Source organism: Sorex araneus, chromosome 1 (genome assembly GCF_027595985.1).
Source record: "Sorex araneus isolate mSorAra2 chromosome 1, mSorAra2.pri, whole genome shotgun sequence".
Lineage (NCBI taxonomy): Eukaryota > Metazoa > Chordata > Mammalia > Eulipotyphla > Soricidae > Sorex > Sorex araneus.
The window spans coordinates 402125546-402146342 of NC_073302.1; the positions used below are offsets into that span (position 1 = coordinate 402125546).

Consider the following 20797-nt stretch of genomic DNA (forward strand, 5'->3'; position numbering starts at 1 on the left):
GTTAGCCCCAGCAGGAGGCCGAGGGACAAGGGGCAGAGAGGTGTGCCTTGATTCAAGATCCAGCTTTTCTGGGGTCAAAGTAGTTACGTGATTGGGAGGTGGAGATATAGTGTAGTGGGTAGGGCGTTTTCCTTGCACACAGCCAACTTGGGTTCAATCCCTGGCATTCTATGTTGTTCCCTGAGCACCACCAGGAGTGATTCCTGAGCCCTGAGTCAGGAATAAGCCCTAAGTATAGCCAGATGTGACAAAAAAAAAAAAAAAACCTGGAGAAAAAAAAGTGATACATCATTGTTCACTATGTGGGACCACCATGGAGTGCAATTTTGAGAAGGTTTTGTGGAACCAGGTTATAAGAACCTGGTGTGTTTTTTCATAGGTACGAGTGTGGGATCAGAAAAGGTTCTGGGAGCCAAATCCCTCTGGCGCTGATGTTCTAAGCAAGGAGAAGTGAAGTGTGGGCACTTTACCCTGGAATGGGCAGGGGTGGGGTAGTGGTGGGTAGAGTGGCAGCAGGTAGAGGTGGAGGAAGTGTTTTATTCAAGAACTTCTGTTCAGGGACATGAAACAATTGCTTTAGGGCTGAGCAATAGCCTGGTGTTGGATCTGACCCAAAACATTGGACTAATTTAGTGGGGCAAGGACAGCGATGGGAAGGCCCCTAGGAAGGCAGGTGTCCCTGAAAGAATGAGCTCTTCTGGGGACTTTATTATTTTTTTTGGAGGGGGTGTGTCCTACATCCAGAGACACTAGGCACAGATATGTGCCTGAGAATGAATCCAGGGCTCCTGCATGTTAGAGCATGTAATTTGCAGGAATGGGATCTCCCCAGGGGTGCTCAGGATGGGGTGGGGTTGGGGAGACATTCCCAGTAGTCTTGGCTAAGTCCACTATTCAGTGCCTACGAGGATGTGGTGCTACTTGGACCCTGAGGTTGGGGTTTGGGGGGATGGGTTTGGTGGGGGAGGGGGAACCATGCAGTGCTGAGGACCGAGCCCACGTCTGACAACCTCAGGGCATTGGAAGCAGCTCCTCCTTGGGGCAGGCAGATGGCTTGTTCCTGTAAAGTTGACGAACCCCTTCCAGCATCTTGGAGTCACCAGGATTGGGGCACAGCAGCGGGACACTAAGCTGCATGAGAGAAGCCCTGGGGTCATGCCCTCAAGGGGAGCAAAGAGGAAACCACAGGTGAAAGGTGGGGAGAGGAGGAGAGAGGATAAGAGAAGAGAAAGGGGGGGAAAGAGGGGGGGAGGGAGGAAGGAATGCTGTCGGTGGGCCCCACGGGTGGCTTATGTGAAGCGGGGAGGAGAAAGACCGTCACTTTCTCCCCATCTGCCTCTGTCAACCGGAACCCAGGGTTACAGGGTTCTTGTCTCACCTCACAGAAAGGAATTTCAGGAGTAGACGAGCAGTGAAATTACAGTTTTTATTTGGAAGTTTTGAAGGGGAGGAAGGAGAGAAAGTGGGAGTGGAGTAACCTGCTCAAGAGAGAGCCCATACATAGCAGTATTAATAGACATGAAAGCATGAAAGTACACATCTCAAAAGGGGATGTGCGGGTGACACATGTGCTCAGGCACCACATGTGTTTGGTCACATGGGCTCAGGCAACATATGTTATGCTTCCTTTGTTCAAGGTGACCTTTACAGGGTTTCTCCAACCTGTCCCCTCGTAGGGCTTCTACCTAGGTAAAAGTCTGTTGCTAGGGAGGTTACCAAGGGGGTTGGGAGTAGTGATGGTCTTCTTTGAAATTCCTTTCCTGACTTTTGTTTCTGTAAGAGCTTCTGTTGGAGGAGTTGGTCCAGCCTCCTCAGGGTCTGTTACAGACTGGCACCAGTCCTCCACGAGGTCAGGCCTATTACTTCCCAGGAGATTTAGTGCCATTACCCTGGGAAGGGGCCTTCCCCATCTGCGTGCCTACATCAGGAAGAGATGGAAAGAGGTGGAAAGGAGAGAATTAAAAAAAAAAAAAATCAGCGGTACTGCCCTGCACCTGGTCCTGCAGGTCCAGATTCCGTCAGTCACTTGAGCACCTTCCTTGCTGACCCTTCCCCTGCACCTGGGAGGCCCACCAGCGCCAGCGGGGCATGGAGATAATAAGCCCACCTGGGTGGCAATCCACTTGGCTTCTTAAGGAGCAAAGTTTCCAAACTGGGGTGGACATGCACCTCCCCTGGGGCCTGAAAACACCCCCTAGCCCTGGCGGCCGCCGCTGGGGTCGCCTAGCGGGGTAATGCCGGGCCGCGTGCCCCGCGAGGGGCGCAGGGGCCCTGGCGGGCCGGGGCGGGGCGGGGCGGGGCGGGGGCGGCGCCGTCGGTCCAACGCGCGGAACCGAAAGCGGCGGCGCTGGGGGCGGTGCCGGGGCCGGACGCGGCGGCGGCGGCGGCGCACTCGGCCCGGCATGTCCCCGGCGGCCGAGCCCGGGAGCCGCCCGGTGGCCGCGTCCCGGCCATGGTGCTCCTGCTGGACGCCGACTTCGACCTCCGCCGGGACGCGCTCCCGTGGCTGCGCGCGCGCTCGGCGGCTGCAGGAGGCGGCGGCGCAGGTGCGGGAGGTGCGGGAGGTGCGCGTGGGGGCTCGGGCGCTGCGGGGCTGGGGGGCGCGAAGGCGCCAGTGCTCCTTGGGGGTCGCGGGGAGGCGCCGGGCAGCTCCGTGAAGGTGCGCGCTGAAGGACTGAGCTCCCCGGATGGAGGCTAGCCTTTGCCAAGCCCCCCGCGGCCACTGGAGGAAAAGTTGGAGCTGCAGCCCACCGTGGGGCACGGTCGTGGCTGGGCTGCGCCTCCTCCTGCAGGCAGCCCCCCCCCGGCTCGCCGGCCTTTTTCTGAGCCCTGGCCAGAACAACTGTGCTCCGGAGCGATTCCCGGGTCCAGGGGTGGGGGGTGGGGAGGTGGGTGGGGGAAAGGGGCCGTTTCTAGCACTGGCACGCACACTCAGCTGGCCCAGAGGGGCTCGACTCCCCGGCAGGAGCTCCCGGAGGTGCTTGCCCTCAGTGAGATAGAAAAGGTAAATCGCGGTCACCAGGAAAACCAGACGCTAATTTAGTGAACGGTGGCGCCCGGTATGTCACACACTCGTGAGACTTGTCTACACCGTGTCGGAACAGCGTCGAACACTCAGGTGCAAGGCCCAGTGTCCCGCGCAGGTGTCACAGGCAGGGGCCTGTGCTGGCGGCTGTCCATAGAGACTCCCAGGGCTTCCCTTCTTTGATGCCCACCAACTCCCACCCCTGCACTCCCAGGTGGGCAGCCGCCCAGCGCGGGCTCGTGGAGAGTAAATGTCCCTGATGTTTCTTGCTCCCGGGGTGGGTTCGGACAGCTGGAGTTTGGGTTTGTGCAGTAGAAACTGCTTTGATTTTGAGGGAGTGCAAGGTGACTTTCGGGCACCCGTTATCTTGGAACTTTGGAGAAAGGGGCATCAGTGATTTCCCAGTTTTCTTTCTTTTCTCTTCCTTCCTTCCTTCCTTCCTTCCTTCCTTCCTTCCTTCCTTCCTTCCTTCCTTCCTTCCTTCCTTCCTTCCTTCCTTCCTTCCTTCCTTCCTTCCTTTTCTTCCTTTTCTTTTTTAAAAAGAAGTTTGCTCTAAATAATGTGCTCTCCAGACTTTAAGAACTGTATCAGAGCAATGATCACCTGGATCAGATCTGGCAGGATCTAATTAGCGCCTGTGTCTCCATTTCCTTTTTAGATTGAACCCAGGAGGGCAGGACCTGAGGGAAAAACCATCAATGTCCCCTACCTCCAACTCCTTTCCTTCTCATTCACGTCAAAGCTTAGTATCTCCTGCCTTCTGGTGTCACCTTCTCTGGCGTTAGCAGACTCCTGCAGGTTTGCCATTTGGAATGTTGATTGGCAGTGCCATCGCAGAGGTCCTGTTTGTGCATCTTGCCGCCAGCTTTGCTGTTAGTGTCATTCTTGGTGTTGCATCACTGTCTCCAGAGTTCTCAAAGTTTAACTTGTTTGTCTTCCACCTTGGGGACTTACAGTGGCAAAGATGGAAGCTGGGGCCCTGTGCATACCAGGCTCTGCCTGGTTTACCTCTTTTGGGATGGAAAAACGATGGATAGAAGGAAGGACAGAAATAAAAAGAAAAATGCTTATTTTTCCCCCCTCGGGAAGTATTTGGGCAGTGCTCAGGGTTTACCATACTCAGGATCTCTCCTGGCGGTGTTGGGAACTCTCTATGGTGCTGGGGTTGGAACTGGTGCTGCAGATGGAAAGTACCTTAATCCCCACACATCTTTCTAGCCCAGGCTTAATTTAAAACCAAAACAAAATAGGCAGCTTTGAGTCTGCTTCCCACCATGAAGTTGGCCTTTCTCTGACCTCTGTCTTATATAGCTAATGGCAGAGGTCTGCAAATGAGCAGTTCGATGAAGTGTGACATACCACAGTCTTATGCATTAGTAACATGTGCTGTAATGGAAAAAGTTAGATCCAGTTTCCCTTTCTCTTTCACTCATCTTGAAGAAATAAGAACCTGAATGTTGATGTTCCAGTAAGTAAAAACCTTAGGACCTCACATGGTCCTCTTGTGAGACACAACTTTTCTCATATCAGTAGTATTTTGCTTCTTCAGAGCGCCCTGGCAGGATGTTAACTCTGTTATACTAAAAGAAATGGTTACTTCTGATGCTCAACAGTGGGTAGCACTGTAGCATTTTCTTCCCGTTGTTCATCGATTTGCTCGAGCGGGCACCAGTAATGTCTCCACTGTGAGACTTGTTGTTACTGTTTTTGGCATATCGAATACGCCACAGGGAGCTTGCCAGGCTCTGCCCTGAGAGTGGGATACTCTCGGTAGCTTGCCGGGCTCTCCGAGAGGGATGGAGGAATTGAACCTGGGTCGGCCGCATGCAAGGCAAATGCCCTACCCGCTGTGCTATGGCTCCAGTCCCCGCACAGTGGGTGGTGACTGAAAAGTATATGTGTTAATTTCTCTTCCTCTTGAGACACTGGGAGGGGTGTCTGGATTCTATTTTATTTCTCATGCAACTATTACCCTATACATTTGTGGAAAGTATTTGTCAGAATCTCAGCTTTTCAAATGTAAATTATGAGCAACAGATTCATTGTGAATGTCCCCTTTTCATGCTCACTGTCAGCATTTGAAGTCTTAATATTTTTTCATCGACAAACACAATGGAAGATTTCTTACTGAGGTATACTCACAGAGTATCACACATTCCATGAGAAAGTAGCCAGGGCGATAGGCGACTTTTATTTTCTTCCTGAAAATGTAGTAGCTATAGGATAAATAGAATGGTAGGCAATCTGGAGTTAGTGAGACCAGATTTGGCTATTTCTACTATTGATTCTGGGTTAAACTCTTGTAATGAGTAACAAAAAAATAACTTATTCTATTCATGCATTTTATACAAAATAATATTTTAACATGTCAGCTATAAATAACACCTTCACTCTATCACTTAATTAGAAAAAGAATAAGACAATGGATCACATCAAGATTTCTTGTTAAAGACTCTTGTGTCTTCCATATGTTCCTGTATTCCTTTCCCTATTCCCATATCTCAGAGATGATGGCCATTTAAAATTTTATATTTTGGGGGGCTGGAGCGATAGCACAGCGGGTAGGACATTTGCCTTGCACGTGGCCAACCCGGGTTTGATTCCCAGCATCCCATATGGTCCCCCAGCACTGCCAGGAGTGATTCCTGAGTGCAGAGCCAGGAGTAACCCCTGAGCATCGCTGGGTGTGACCCAAAAGGCAAAAAAAAAAATTATGTTTTAATCTTTTTTTTTTTTTTATCTTATTAACTTGATATTTAGTTCCCTAAGCAAAACTTCTCATTTTAGGGGCAGGAGTTTTTTGTTTTTGTTTTTTAATAAATAATAGAAAAAATAAACTGTAAACAAAATAAATGTTAGCATGAAATCTATGTGCTTTTTTACCCTTCTCAGTATTGTGGAAAACTTATCCATATGACTACTTTAGTTGTAGGTTGTTAATTTTCACTGCTGTACAGTATTCATTTGTGTTACATACAGCAGTTTGGCAGACAAGATATGTGGCTTGGATCTTCCTTTCCAGAGATGACTTGTCGTAAGTGGAGTGAATACGGTTAGCTGATAGTTTTAGCTGTCGACCCCTTTTGGATTGCTCTCTCAGTGTGAGGTGTGGCTCCTATCTCATGAGAAATTGATACGTAGTAGGTCTGGCCACATGGATCAGTGTGGGGCACCGCTCACAACTAGTTTCTGTTGTAGAGCTTCCCGGAAGTCACCTGAGGCGTTTGGATTTGCATTAAGACTTGATCCCCCAGATCAAGAGCTGGAATCAATCGGATTCTTCTTTCCTCGTCCAGGTGATAACCCCACTTCACCCTGGAAACTAGCTGTCTCAGGCTGCTTCCTCTGCAGCCCATTTTGTTAGCATTCTCCAGTGACATTTGGGAAGTTGATAGTATTTATTATTTAACTTGTTTTTTTGTGCAGGTCTCCTGATGTCTAAGATGGGTGTCTGGCAGTTGAGTCTCTGGTTCATAGGCTGGGCACATCTTCACTTTTCCTAAGAATCATCAATTGTTGTTTTTTTTTTTTAAAGCAGTCACACTTACTAACATCCCCATTTGTGGCATAGCAATATTTTAGTGTTTGATATCCTCACAAGCTCTTAACATTCTTGCTTAAAAAGTGTGTGTGTGTATGTGTATGTGTGTGTGTGTGTGGAAATATTAGGTCTAGATGTTATTTCATTGTGGTCTGTGGTTGAGTGTCTCTACATATTTGGACTTCGGAGTTTCCTCTTCTATAAAATGTCTGTTTATTCTTTTGAGGGGGTTGAAGGTGTTCCTTATAGCGCTCCCAAATGCTCTTAATGGGTTTTAGGAGACTAGACAGTGCTTGGGATCAAATCAAGGTCTTCACATGGAGTTCTTTAAACTCTTTCCCTAGCCCTGTCTGTCCATTCTTTCATCCATTTTCTCATTATTTTATATCTGTCCAGCTATGTGTATGTTTTTGGGCCACACCAGCTGCGTTCAGGGCTTACTCCCAGGACTGCACTCAGGATTCACTCCTGGTGGGCTTGTAGGGGCTTGTAGGTGGTTCTCAGGATTGAGCCAGTACTGGCCGCATGCAAGGCAAGCATGGTATCTGCTGTACTCTTCAGTAATGCATATTTAAAGGGATTTTTAAATGTATTTTTACATTAATTTCTAAATGTATTTTTCCTGATCCTTTGTATATAGGTTCTAAAATATTTTTCTCACAACCTTTTAAAAAAAGACAAAATGTAAACTCCCCCATTTTTTTTCACAGTTTGTAGTATAGTGGTTAGCCCTTTCCCAGCACCAACTGGTCCCCCAGGCAACTCCAGGTGTGACTCTTGAGGCCCCAACACAGTAGCCGGGGCATCCCTGGCACCGTAGGACCTGAGAAGTGTTGCATCCCTGCATCCTTGTATTGAACCACTAACTAGTTGACTGACAGTCACTTGGGTCCCCAAACCTCCTGAGCACTGCTTAGCGGCTATTTCCTTCAAAAAACAGGGAACTGGTATAGGTATATTTCAGCACCTCTCAGAATATTTTGTATTGACAAAATATGCTAAATGTTTGTGTTTCATAAATAAACAGTGAAGCCCGCCCCTACCTCACCCCAGTATAATCATTGAAGAGAGAAGAAATTGTCTTTTGGTTTATTTTTTGAAAACTACCCGGGCTGTATCTGGTAGTGCTAAGGAGACCGTGAGGTGCTGGGATCAAACCCAGGGCCTTGTGGGTGCCAGGCAGGTGTGCAGCCCTTTGAGTTACCTCTGCAACCTCAAGGCAAGAGATACTATTATTTTTGTTTCTTAGCAGCTGGGAACAAAATGAACACGTTTGGCAAGCCTCTTGTTAAATAAAATTGTGCTTGACAAAGGACAGCTTGAAGTGGATGAGATGTTGGTCAGCAAGCTTCAGTTTTTTTAGGATTGTGAATTGGGAGCACGTTCAGTAGCTATTTTCCTTCTCTTCAGTAGGTTTACTTAAGCAAGTGTCCATCTATTTGTTCTTTTCCTTCATGAGTACTACGAAGCTAAGCCATAAAATTAAAACCACATTTCCTCATTTGAAATTGCTAAACTTCCTCTTCTGGACTTTCCAGGGGGTGTTCTACTAGGAGAAGAGTCAGAATGAATAAGCAAAGTGGTTATTGATTTCTTCTTTTAAAAGGGTGTGCCCAAAATATGAGCAACTAATCTGGGAAGCAAGGTCAGATGGGTTACTAGTGTGCAGTGGGCTCTGTGCTCGAGATTTCCAGCATTGCCAAATTTGTATAATGTCTAATCTTTGAGATGAGATCCATAGACTAAACTGCAGGATTATTCACATTGCACTATTACTACCTAACAAACCAGAAAGACTTAAAAAAAAATTGTGTCCCTTTTTTTGTTTTGGAGCCACGAATAGTGGTGTTTGGGAATGCTCCTCTCTCAGTGCTTGTTCTATCTGTTGTAGTGGTACTTAGCAGACAGTGTGTTGCTAACAAGACAGACCAAACCCTGGGATATTGTTTGCAAAAAAGGTACATTTTCTTTCAACTATCTCCTGCCCTCTACCAAGACTTTATATAATTTATTTGTTAGTTTGGGGGCCACACTTGGTGGTGCTTAGAAATCTCTCCTGGTGGTGCTCAGGACCATAACCTGAGTCAGTTGCATGCAAGGTAAACATCTTATCCCTGGACTATCTCTCTGACTCCAAAAGTTTATTTTTATTCTTTCACTTTTTTGTTTTTACTGTGGTAATATAAGCTGGTCCCAGTTGTGCTAATCAATATTGTTTATTATATCAATGTGTAAATTATAGTTTTTAGCCCTCTTATACATTAGAATCACCCAAGAAACTTTAAATATGTGTAGATATGCCAGAAGCAGTGCCTTTTGGCAGCGTAATAAAATAAGAATATTTGGGGTAAGGACTTGGCTTTTGTGTTCTTTTTAAAGCTCCTCTGATGAGTCTAACACATAGCTGTAGTTGAGGGTTACTAGTTTAGTGGAACAGACATCTATCATTTGTTGTAATTTGCACTTGTTGGAGAAATTTCTCTCTTTTTTTTCCTAGTGATTTAAAAATAGCTGTGATTTTGTAAGGACACTGTTTTCCTTTTCTATGGCTTTTTGTCAAGGCCTTTCTTATCTTAGGTGAAATCTTTTAAGTGTATTTAGAGAGGGTCTCAGCATCCTTATAATCTTCAAAGGAAAAAAAAATACTTCTCAAAATATTGACATTACATTCCAGAAATTTTGAGTCCTTTGATGAAAAGAAAGTAAAATCTCTTTAGATTTTCAGAAAATCTACCTTGAGGATTTTTCTGCATCATTCATTTTTCCATTTTCCCATTTTCCATGATACAGGAAACTTTGTTCACTCTCTTTACTACATTTGACATTAGCCACTTTAAGAAAAAATTTTATTACTGAATCACCATGAGGTACAGTTACAGATTTACATATTTATTTTTATTTTTATTTTTTTGCTTTTTGGGTCACACCCGGCCATGCTCAGAGGTTACTCCTGGTTCTGCACTCAGGAATTACCCCTGACAGTGCTCAGGGGACCATATGGGATGCTGGGGATCGAACCCGGGTCGGCTGCGTGCCAGGCGAACGCCCTACCCGCTGTGCTATCGCGCCAGCCCCCAAGATTTACATATTTTTGTGTTTGTGTTTCAGCCATACAGTGCTAGAGTGCTCATCCCTCCACCAGTGCCCATTCTCCACCACCGGTGATCCCAGTATCCCTCCCACCTCCCCACCCCGCCTCTGTGGCAGGGCATTCTCTTTTGTTCTCTCTCTCCTTTTGGGTGTTGTGGTTTGCAATAGAGGTATTGAGTGGACATCGTGTTCGATCTATAGTCAACTTTCAGCACACATTTCCCATCCAGAGCAGGTCTTCCTACCACACTTTACTTGGTGTTCCTTTCTTTATATGAGCCGCCTTTTCCCCAGAATGTGAGGCTGGCTTGGAAGCCATGGAGCAAACCTCCAGGTACTTACCTCCACTATTCTTGGGTGTTAGTCTCCCATTCTGTTACCTTATATTCCACAGATGAGTGCAGTCTTTTTATGCCTGTCTCTCTCTTTCTGAGTCATTTCACTTAACATGATACTTTCCACGTTGATCCTCTTATATGCAAATTTCATGATTTCATCTTTTCTAACAGCTGCATAGTATTCCATTGTGTAGATGTACCAAAGTTTTTTTGATCAGTCATCTGTTCTCCGGCACTTGAGTGTTTTCCAGATTTTGGCTATTGTAAACAGTGCTGCAATGAACATACAAGTGCAGATGTCATTTCAACTGTACTTTTTTTTGCCTCTCCGGGAGATATTCCCAGAAATGGTATTGCTGGCTCAAATGGGAGCTTAATTTCTAATTTTCTGAGAAGCATCCATACTGTTTTCCAAAAGAGCTGAACCAGTCGGCATTCCCACTAGCAGTGTAGGAGGGTCAACCGTGCCAACACCAGTTGCTTTTGTTCTTTTGGATGTGGGCCAGCCTCTGTGGTATGAGGTGGTATCTCATAGTTGTTTTGATCTGCATCTCCCTGATGGTTAATGATGAAGAACATTTTTTATGTGCCTTTTGGCCAATCATATTTCTTCCTTGAGAAAGATTTTGTTCATTTCTTTGCCCCATTTTTTGATGGGGTTGGATATTTTCTTCTTGTAGAGTTCAACCAGTGCCTTGTATATCCTTGATATCAATCCCTTATCACATGGGTATTGGGTGAATATCCCTTTCCATTCTTTGTAGATTATCTTTGTATTCTGGTCACTGTGTCTTTTGCGGTGCAGAAGCTTCTTAGTTTAATGTAGTCCCATTTGTTTATCTCTGTTTCCACTTGGTTGGTCAGTGCCATGTCATCTTTGAAGATACTTTAACTTCAATATAGAATTAGCCACTCTTTTTGATGTATGAAAATGTATGACTGACTAGTTTAACCTCATTGAAACTCATCTGTTTGAGCAGTACTGTGGGGCTATGACAGCTTATACAGTATGTCACTGTCACTGTCATCCCGTTGCTCTTCGATTTGTTCGAGTGGCCACCAGTAACTTTTCTCATTGAGAGACTTATTGTTACTGTTTTTGGCATATCCAATATGCATGGCTAGCTTGCCAGGCTCTGTCTGCCACGCGGGCTCGATACTCTTGGTAGCTTGCTGGGCTCTCTGAGAGGGGTGGAAGAATCCAACTCGGGTAAGCCGTGTGAAAGTTGAATGCCCAACTGCTGTGCTATCGCTCCAGTATGTATGACATAGAAATGAGAAGTGCTATTTAGCAATAGACTAATAACTGGGTTGTTACTTGCCTAAGGTCAAACAATTATTTTTTAATCAGTGGGAACTGTATCTGACAGCTCAGTATACAATGAAGAATGTCCCTCTGTATTGAGACATCCCTTTTCCCGTTTGTTCCATACCCCCAGGAAAAGGAAGTGAGTTCTCAGGATGATTCAGTTAGTGGGATCTGTTCCTTCTCTCTGCTTCCTGCCTCAACTCTAATACAAGTGGACATGTCAACAGTTATCCTAATTTTTCCAATTTTACCCCTTTTTAGTTAAGACTGCAAAGTGAAATTTGCTTTAAATGTGAGGATTTCTGCATCATTTTGCCTGATTATTGGAATTTGTCATAACTCATTTTACCATCTAAAAACATTCTTCATATATGGGGAATAGCTCAAGTGACTCAACTTTGAGGAAATTGGCGAATTATAAACTTGTCCTCAGTGAATGCTGATGATTATCAATGCTGTATCTACCAGTATGTAAATAATTTAAATAGAATTTAGAGGGGTATTCTAAAAGTTTAGAAGATGATGGTTAGACAGCTTACAAATTAGTTTGTGTAGACACTTAATGCACTTCCTTAAGATACTGCTTTTGTATATAACAATTTCCACAAAATGAAATACAACTGTGAAACTAGTGTTCAGAATGGGAGAGAAAATGACAGTGAGGCCCCTAGGACCCTCCTCTATGCTTCTTTCTAGACTCAATGCATTACACTTCATTTTGTCTTGCCTTGCATGTAGCTGATCTGGGTTCAATCCCGGCATCCCATAAGGTTCCCTGAGCACTGCCAGAAGTAATTTCTGAGTACAGAGCCAGGAGTAATCTCTGAGCATCCCAGGGTGTGGCCCCCAAACAAAACAAACAAAACACAGCAGATGTTTTGTCTTGACCCAAGCACATGCATTTCTAAAAGCTTTCGACAGCAATCTTCGTGTGGGAGCGTGGCGGGGGAGGAAAGCTAGGAAACCTCAAACTGGTCTTGGTTGGGAACCTGTGTGTTGAGGCCACTGTAGATGTGGCAGGACTGAGTCCCAGCCCCCCAACCGTACTCTTCCCAGCACATTTGCCTTCATTCAGAGGCCTCCTCATCAGCAGTCTAAGTGGTGCTAACTCCATTGGCAGGAAAAGGAGTGGAACCTGAGATAGTCTCCCCTCCTAACTCTTCTCCCTTTGCCTCCCCTTCATCCCCAGGTCCACAATATTGCAGGACCCTCATACTGGGGACTCTCTTAGCAATGAAAGATCTGCACCCCTCAGCAGAGCCCCCTGACCTGCTACCAGCCTGGCCTTCCTTGGGAGAAAAGGGAACTGAGAAGTTGGTGCTTTCCCTGCTTTAGCCTCTTGCTTATTATTCTATCACAGAACGTCATTGAAGGCGTCACGACTTGTTGCTTTCTTTTTCTTTTTTTTTTTCTTTTTGGGTCACACCTGGCAATGCACAGGGGTTACTCCTGGCTCTGCACTCAGGAATCACCCCTGGCGGTGCTCAGAGGACCATATGGGGTGCTGGGAATCGAACCCGGGTCGGCTGCGTTCAAGGCAAACGCCCTACCCGATGTGCTATTGCTCCAGCCCCTTGTTGCTTTCCTTGTCCTTGAACACTTGGCATCTCAGCTGAGTTCCTCACAGCTGAGTATACGTAGAAGCTATAATAGTGCTCAGCTTATATGTTCTTGATCATATCATTTCAGAGAACTTCAAAATAAAGGAAACACTAGTAGGTAGTTAACATCTACGGATGTATAAACATACACACTGAAAAGTCTGAGGTCAAGAGGGGGTACCTTAGTTCTTTGGAAAGTGAACCATTAGACCAACGCATCCAGCACCTCAGAATGTGCTCCTTTCCTCTCTCCTAAAGGTCGCTGATATTTTGCCTGTCTTAATAAATATTATGGAATCATTAATATTTATACTTTATTTTTATTTATGCTTGATATATATTCCCTGATAAGTATGAACTTATGTTTATGATTATTTTCAGGTGACAATGATTATGAGAGCTTACATGTACTAAATGTTGAAAGAAATGGAAATATTATTTATACCTATAAGGTATGTTTATATTCTTTTTCTACTGCAGTATACTTTTAGATCAGGTTTGCTCTTTTAATCTTTTATATTCACTTTTTGCATAATTCTATGCTATAACCTACTGATAGATGATGAATAAAACTTTTTGTCATATATTAATATGACTGTGGATAATTTTTGTTGAATATGGTGATTGAAATTGAGTCTTATACAGTATTTTTAACTTTTTAGATAAAACTGTGTGCAGTGTTTGATCTCGCAAAATTTTTTTGCGTAAATGAGCAATTATGTTCTTATAAAGAAAATGCCAAGCAAAAGATGTTTAAACCTAATTAATATGTTAAATTTTTATCTTTGAAAAAATATTACCTCTGCACATCATCTGTTTGGACTAAGATATGCTCGAGATTTCAGGGCATTATTTAAGAATTCATTTTAAGTGCTAAGTTTTCTAAGAAAAGAAAATTTAACTTTGGGGCTAGAGAGATAGTCCCAAGGATCAGTGCATGTGCTTTGCGTGTGGAAGGCCAGGTTCCATACCTGACCCCGCATGTCCAGTTATTTGAAGTTTTCTCTGTAAGTATGTTGCATTTAAGAAAATTGAATCAGGTAGTGAGTTTCTTGTCAAAAATTGAATGTAATCAAAGTAAGGAAAGAGTAAAGTGATAATCATCTGCCACATAGGCAGGGGGGGAGTGGGAGGGGGGTATGCTGGGGTTATTGGTGGTGGAACATGTGCACTGGTGAAGGGATAGGTGTTTGAGCATAGTATGACTGAGACTCGATCCTAAAAGCCCTGTAACTGTTCTCACGGTGACTCAATCGGAAAAAAAAAAGAAAAAAGAAAAAAAAGAAAATTGAATCAAAAAAGAGAATCATGAGCTTGTTGAACCATTCCTGATACCCATATGTATTAAGTAAAGAAAGTACAGAAAAGTGTTTCACCATATTTAGTTCCACTTGAGAAGCCCCTCTCCGGCCCCTCCTGCTCCCCCAACTCAATGAGCTGTGCACTCTCGAGCCATTTGGTTCTTGGAGCCCAGGTGAGGAGCTCAAGCAGGCTTGTCCCCTTTCTGACTTACAGAGCAATAAGCACTACCTTTAGAATACTGACTGCTAGCATTGATTGCTTTGCTTCGCATTTGTTTTAAAACTAGTATGAGCATAACCCCCTAAGCAATACTATTTTATAAATGTTTGGTTAATTTCCTTTTAGGACAATAAGGGAAATATCTTCTTTGGATTATATGATTGTGAAACCAGACAAAATGAGGTAAGAACCATCATAAATCATAAGCTACTCTTGGGTTACTACTTGTACAGTTTTCCATCTTTCTGCATCCTCCTTTATCTAGGTGCAATTTTAGTTTCATTTTATGTCTATATCAATACCCAAATATACAGACAAATAGTACAGGGTTCAGGTGCTTTCCCAGATAATACATTGCATTTGTTTTTAAAACTGTGTAAGGAAACCATAATATATATGCACAATTAAATAAAACAAACATTATATGATTGTATGATTGGAAGCTTGCCATAGAGTGTCTGGTGGATGAAGGGCAGTAGGGATAGAGAAGGAACCAGTATAACAATAATAAATGAAAATGATCATTATGAATAGGAACTGAGTGTTGAAAGTAGGTAAAGGAATATAGCTTTTAGTAAATACTTAAGGTTTGTTGCAAACCTTAAGTCACAAAAATATGAGAGAGAGAGAGAGAGAGAGAGAGAGAGAGAGAGAGAGAGACTGGTGTGTGTTTGGGAAACGGGGGACATTGGTGGTGGGAAATGTACGTTGGTGAAGGAACGGGGTTGGGAAATTGTATGACTGAAACCCAATCATGAACATTTTTATAAATGTCTATCTCACTGTGATTCAGTTATTTTTTAAAATAAATTTAAAAAACTAAAAATTCAGGAAGGCTATGTGTAGTGACAAACTTGTTTTTCTTTTTTAATTAAGTTGGAATTGGGTGAGTGATTTGGTTAAGGCTTTGGCGACTTTTTGGTAGCATTTTTGTGCTTAAATGCCTTTTAAATACTATGCTTATGTGTAATTTTATAATTAAAATAATGAAACACTTAAATGCATATATCCATGATTTTTCTTCTTAGAAGGTCGAATCCCTTAGCCACTCTGGCAGTGCCTGGGGACCACAGTGCTACTTGTAGCAGTGCTCAGGGAGCCACATGGTATGGGGGATTGAATTCAGGGCTCCAGTAGCTCCCGTCTTTGAACTATTTCCCAGCCCCAAATCAGAGCCTCTTTATTAACCCATAGCATTGTTTGTCTTCTCTAGTCATTTCTTGACCTTTTGATATTTTTCCATCAACTTCTTTCTTGCCCTAGGATGCTAGTGTATTCTCAGTGCTTTTTCAGTCTGCGGGAGCAAGTTAGCTTTCTTAGTACTTTCACTTTTCCTAGGTGGGTTTTGATTTTTTTAATTTTCCGTTTTCTCCAAGATAAAGACTCTATATCTTTCCCTTATCCTCTGAGTGTACTTTAAGATAATAACTGATACAGCTGTGATTTTTCGTAGTTAGTTCCTCATCCGGCACATCACATCCTCTTTCTACAAGACCATTTTAATATTCTTCAGTACTCAGTACTCAAGGAAATAGCCCCAGTGCTGTCTGGGGGCTTTGGATTTGGGTGCCACGAGCTGATTCTGATGTGGTCTAAGACTGATACTTCCTGGACGCAGACACAAACTACTGACTGATCATCAATAGACGCAGGCCCTGACTAGATCAATAGACAAGTTTATTCAGGCCGAATGGTGATTATATAGAAGCAAAAGGAATGCAGTACGTGCAGGATGAGGGTGCGTGATAAGAGGGAGGTGAAAGGTTAAAGGAAAGAGCGGTTCAGGGTCTCTGTGATCTTTGAGCAGCAACAAAGCTATTTGTCTTACAGCTACCCTAGGTGTCAACATCCCACATTTCAAGCCCTGCCACCGGTAACTGTGGGTCATCAATATACTAATCTGTGGGAAATGTTAGATCCCTGGCAAAGGCCCCCTCACCATGATCTGAGTCAGTGTACTGAAAGGAATGCCGCAGGTCCTAGAGCTTAACAGCTTAACCAGTCCAGATGGTTTGGGAGCTGAGCTAGCAGGAAGTCCAGCAGACCCTTGCAATATTTTGAAAAATTCAACAAGCAGAAAATAGAAATTAAAGGTTAATAGTAGATGGTTTTGACAGCCTTCCAAGCACAAGTCTTGCAAGAGCTGCTCCCGTGAACGCCTCATAGTCCAAGCTATAGATGTTTTGTGTGACTTGACTGAAACTTCACTTGCCGCAGTAATGAGAATGTTTATTTTTGAGTGTTTATTCTCTGTTATTTTATGATAAGTGTTTGGATGGATCCTTTCACTTGGTCCTTCAAACAATGAGATGGCATTGTGATTATGAGCTAGGTACCTTTTTTTCCTGATGGGGGTGGTGGGTAGAGAGGTTGAAAATGATTGCAAGTGGCAGTCAGGAATGAATCTGGCCCTTGGTTTAGTGCTAGGGTCTATATTCTTAGCCCTGGGTTCCATTGTCTTGTGGTTAAGTTTCGGTCTGAAACTGACCTATAATAGCATACGCATTTTTTTTTTTTTTTGCTTTTTGGGTCACACCTGGCGGTACACAGGGGTTACTCCTGGCTCTGCACTCAGGAATCACTCCTGGCGGTGCTCAGGGGACCATATGGGATGCTGGGCTTTGAACCTGGGTCGGTTGCGTGCAAGGCAAACGCCCTACCCGCTGTGCTATCGCTCCAGCCCCGCATACACATTTCTTAAAAAAAACAAAACAAAACAGTAGTCTGGAACTTTCTGCTATGATAAAGGGTGAAAAATTTTTAGTAAAATGTATTACAACAAAATATAGTGAATGCTAGGGGCTGAGCAATAGTACACCAGGTAGGGGGCTTTTGCCTTGCACGCGACTGTCCAGGGTTCAATTTCTAACATTCCAGATGGTTCCTTCAAGCACCGCCATGAGTGATTCCTGAGTGCAGAGGCAGGAGTAACCCCTGAGCATCGGTGGGTGTGACCCCCCCAAAAGAAAGGCAAAGAAAATTTTAAAAAAATATAGTGAAAGCTCATTGGGAATTTATATTGATAAAATTTTGATTTTATTAGGAAGTCCCACAATAAATAATATTTTTGTTTTCATAGCATCTTTATACTTTTGAGAAAGACTTGCAGGTTGTCAGCTGCTCTGTCAACAGGGAGAGAACTTTGCTTGGTAAGTTGAACTCTTATTGCTACATGTCAAAAAAAAGAGAAACTTTTATCTTTTAAGATTTTCAAAGTTTTTATATTTTTATATTTATCATTATTCTGTGACAATAGTTTTCTGTTAAGAAATCTCTTGAGAGATTTGATTTGAAATCAAGACTATCTATAAAATGCTTTGTATTCTCTGGAAATCATCACTATTTTCTTCAGTTACACAAAGGCAAAATTGAACAAACCACTGTAATAATCATTTGCTAATAAATTATTAAAAATTTTTTCCCGCTAGCTGCAAGTTTCACTCAGTCCACCAAAGAAGGGAGAAAGAATGAGCTTGAACCAGGTAACCATTACACATTTTTAGTGTCTTCGATAGGTGAAAATGTATACAGCTACTAAGTTTCAAACTTCTCTAAAATAGTCTTGCCTTAGAACGAAAAGCTAATGCTCTTGTCAAGTATAAGATATTATATTTTTGAAATTTATAAAAAACCTTTTATTTTAAACCATTTATAAAGGTAGAAATCACATACAAAAATACCGATCACTCTGACAAAAGTGATTAGCCAAATAGCTTAAGGCAGGAGTTGGGAAGTACTGTGTATCTGGGGGCATCTGGAAGTCAAGAGTCCATCCATCCCATCACTAGCCCTTGTCACTATCTGTAAACAGTTTCAAGTAGTATTAAGCACTAGAGTGACTACAAAATTGAAACATAATTATTTTCCCTATCACCCTACTATAAAATGTTCTTTCTTATCTATGAGCAGATAAGGGCACTTCATACCATCATTTCTGACATTTGAGAAGTCTGATTTCTAAAAAAATGTTAATAGAAACATGTTTTATGCAGAGGTCATCATTTAAACAAGAAACTAGTGTTTTGTGGGTTTTATTTTATTTTTTTGGTAAAGCAGAATGTAATCTTTTTGCTTCTGCGTACCATAGAAAAAATTTTCACTGATGCTGTCAAAAGGTTCAACACCTTAGTGTTAACTTTTGTATACGTGCACAGTAAGATTATGGGGTGGTTGTTGGAACATTATATGACTGAAACCCAATCATGAGCAACTTTGTAACTGTATATCTCACTGTGTGTGATTCAGTTTAAAAAAATTTTTAAAGAGTTAAAAATCATAAAAATATACTAAGTTTTTTGTTTTTCTTTTTTTGGGCAACCTGGCTATGTTCAGGGCTTACTCTTGATTTTATGCTCAGAAATGGCTCCTTGCAGTGCTTGGGGGACCTTTTGTGGTGCCAGGCAAGTACTCTACCCCTGTACTATCTGTTTGGCTCCAAAATGAATTGTTTTTTTTTTAAATAATTTTTTCAAGTAAGCAGGAAAGTACAGATAATGTTGTGACCCTAGATAGGTAAGTTTTAAAAGGGCAGTTAGCAGTCGCCTTAAAATAAACATTGAGAGTCCAGGAGGACTAACTACCTGTATGGAGAGTCCAGGAGGATTAACTACTCACTCAGTACTTCCCAGCTCCAGACAGACCATTGAGCTGTCTCTTTGGCCCCAGTTATATTTTTATACTAGTAAGGCACTGAGGCCCAGGAAAGCTTGATGAGTTGCTGAAAAGATTTGCTGCATGTACGTTAGATTCATGTTGAGGTTAAACTAGAAGAATGTCTCTAACATTCTAATCCAGAATGCTTCCTGTTTACATGGTAAAAGCACATGGTATGTTACTATTTGCAATTCTTGTTTGCAATTCCTGTTTGCAAATGTTTATACTATTATTAGACTAATTATATTACAATGTTTTACTGCCCAAAGAAGGGAAAACTATATAGGAAAATAGTTTCTGCCCTTCAACACCTTCCCATTTTAAAGGTTAGTGAATTTAACTGATAGACGGTGTTCTATTTTAGTATAAATATATGCTAAAAATGGCTCAATATAAGGTGACTTCTTATGTTTTTTTAAACTGGAGTTTTTTTTTTCCTTGTTGGAATTTGTTTGTAAGCTTTTAGGGGAAGAGACACAGTGAAATGTCAGTTTGTTTTGTTTCATCTTAAAATTACATACACTTACAGTACAGTATAAACTAAGAGTAACAAAGAAAGTCACCTTTTTCTCATTATCAAATTTCAATCCTACTTATCTGTGCCATCATGCACACTTACAAAGTCCCTCACCTTTACTTCTGCTCTTGGAATTTCTATTTTTTTTTTTTTCTTGAATCACTGTTGAGATAGTTACAAGCTTTCATGTTTGGGTTACAATCACACAATGATCAAGGAATTTCTATCTTGAGCCACAAATTCTTATTGACAAAACAGTTGAATTTTATTCATTCCATAGTTGTATATTTGTGTTTCCACAAGGCTGGTCACTCACTTTTTTGGGGGGGTAATCAGTAAAAACTTGTTTGTATAAATAATCCAGTTTTTATAACTCAGAGCACATTCAAGAAGTGCCCCTGCATTCCTTGTCTTTTGTTTTTTTCTAAGTAAAGAATTGATGTCAGATTTTTGTCTTTTAAAAACAGTGCAAATGGTATTGATTCAATTTCAGACTGCTATGCCATCTCTAATTATACCTTCTTTTCAAAATAAAGTCACAGAAGAAGCGTCTGATAATATTAGAGGCTTTATAAAAACAGATACAAAGTAGCTCTTTTTGGAGTTTTAATCTTGCGTGTGTTGGGGTGTGAGGGGTGGCTGAGAGGAACTTTGACCTAAATTTAGTAGTCTGGTAAGCTCATTCTAGCTCAAGTGTAAGGACTTCCTTCGAATTGCTATCATTTACGACATTTGCTCAAATTTGACACTGAGGAAACAAGTGGGTCTTTATCAGGGAACTCCATTGCCATTCCCGAGGGAAGCCAAACCCTTGTCCTACTAGCAGATGCTGCCAACCACAGCAACACGTTCACGCATCAGAGACACCTTTCTGTTTCACACACATCTAACATCACCAGCAGAATTGAACTGACATTGAATTGAGGTGCGGTTGCACTTGGGAGCCTGGAAGGTCTGTGAAGCAAAGTTAATGGAGGAAAGGTGGACAGGACCTTGTTCCTTGCTCCATACACATGGGCTTGTCATTCAGGTTGTTTTCTGTATTTATTTTGGATTTTAAGAAATGTCAAAGTATACAGGCCAGAAATTTTTTTCAGAAAAGAAAGGAGATGTCAAAGGTCATGTGGGGGAAGGGTGATGTGGGCGCTGAATACAGACTAGAGACTGAACACAATGGCCACTCAACACCTTTATTGCAAACC

The 20797-nt window shown here is 42.7% G+C and overlaps 1 protein-coding gene across 1 annotated transcript in view; it reads left to right on the forward strand.

The window, feature by feature from the left end:
- The first annotated feature begins 2383 nt into the window (after positions 1–2383).
- The window catches only part of GSAP (gamma-secretase activating protein), an 86788-nt gene continuing 68374 nt past the window's right edge, over positions 2384–20797 (forward strand). The window contains exons 1-6 of the mRNA XM_055138423.1: positions 2384–2564; positions 6651–6653; positions 13286–13356; positions 14552–14608; positions 17505–17574; positions 17854–17907. Of these exons, the coding sequence (XP_054994398.1) occupies positions 2453–2564; positions 6651–6653; positions 13286–13356; positions 14552–14608; positions 17505–17574; positions 17854–17907 (367 nt within the window). The 5' untranslated portion in view covers positions 2384–2452. The remainder of the gene's footprint in view (positions 2565–6650; positions 6654–13285; positions 13357–14551; positions 14609–17504; positions 17575–17853; positions 17908–20797) is intronic.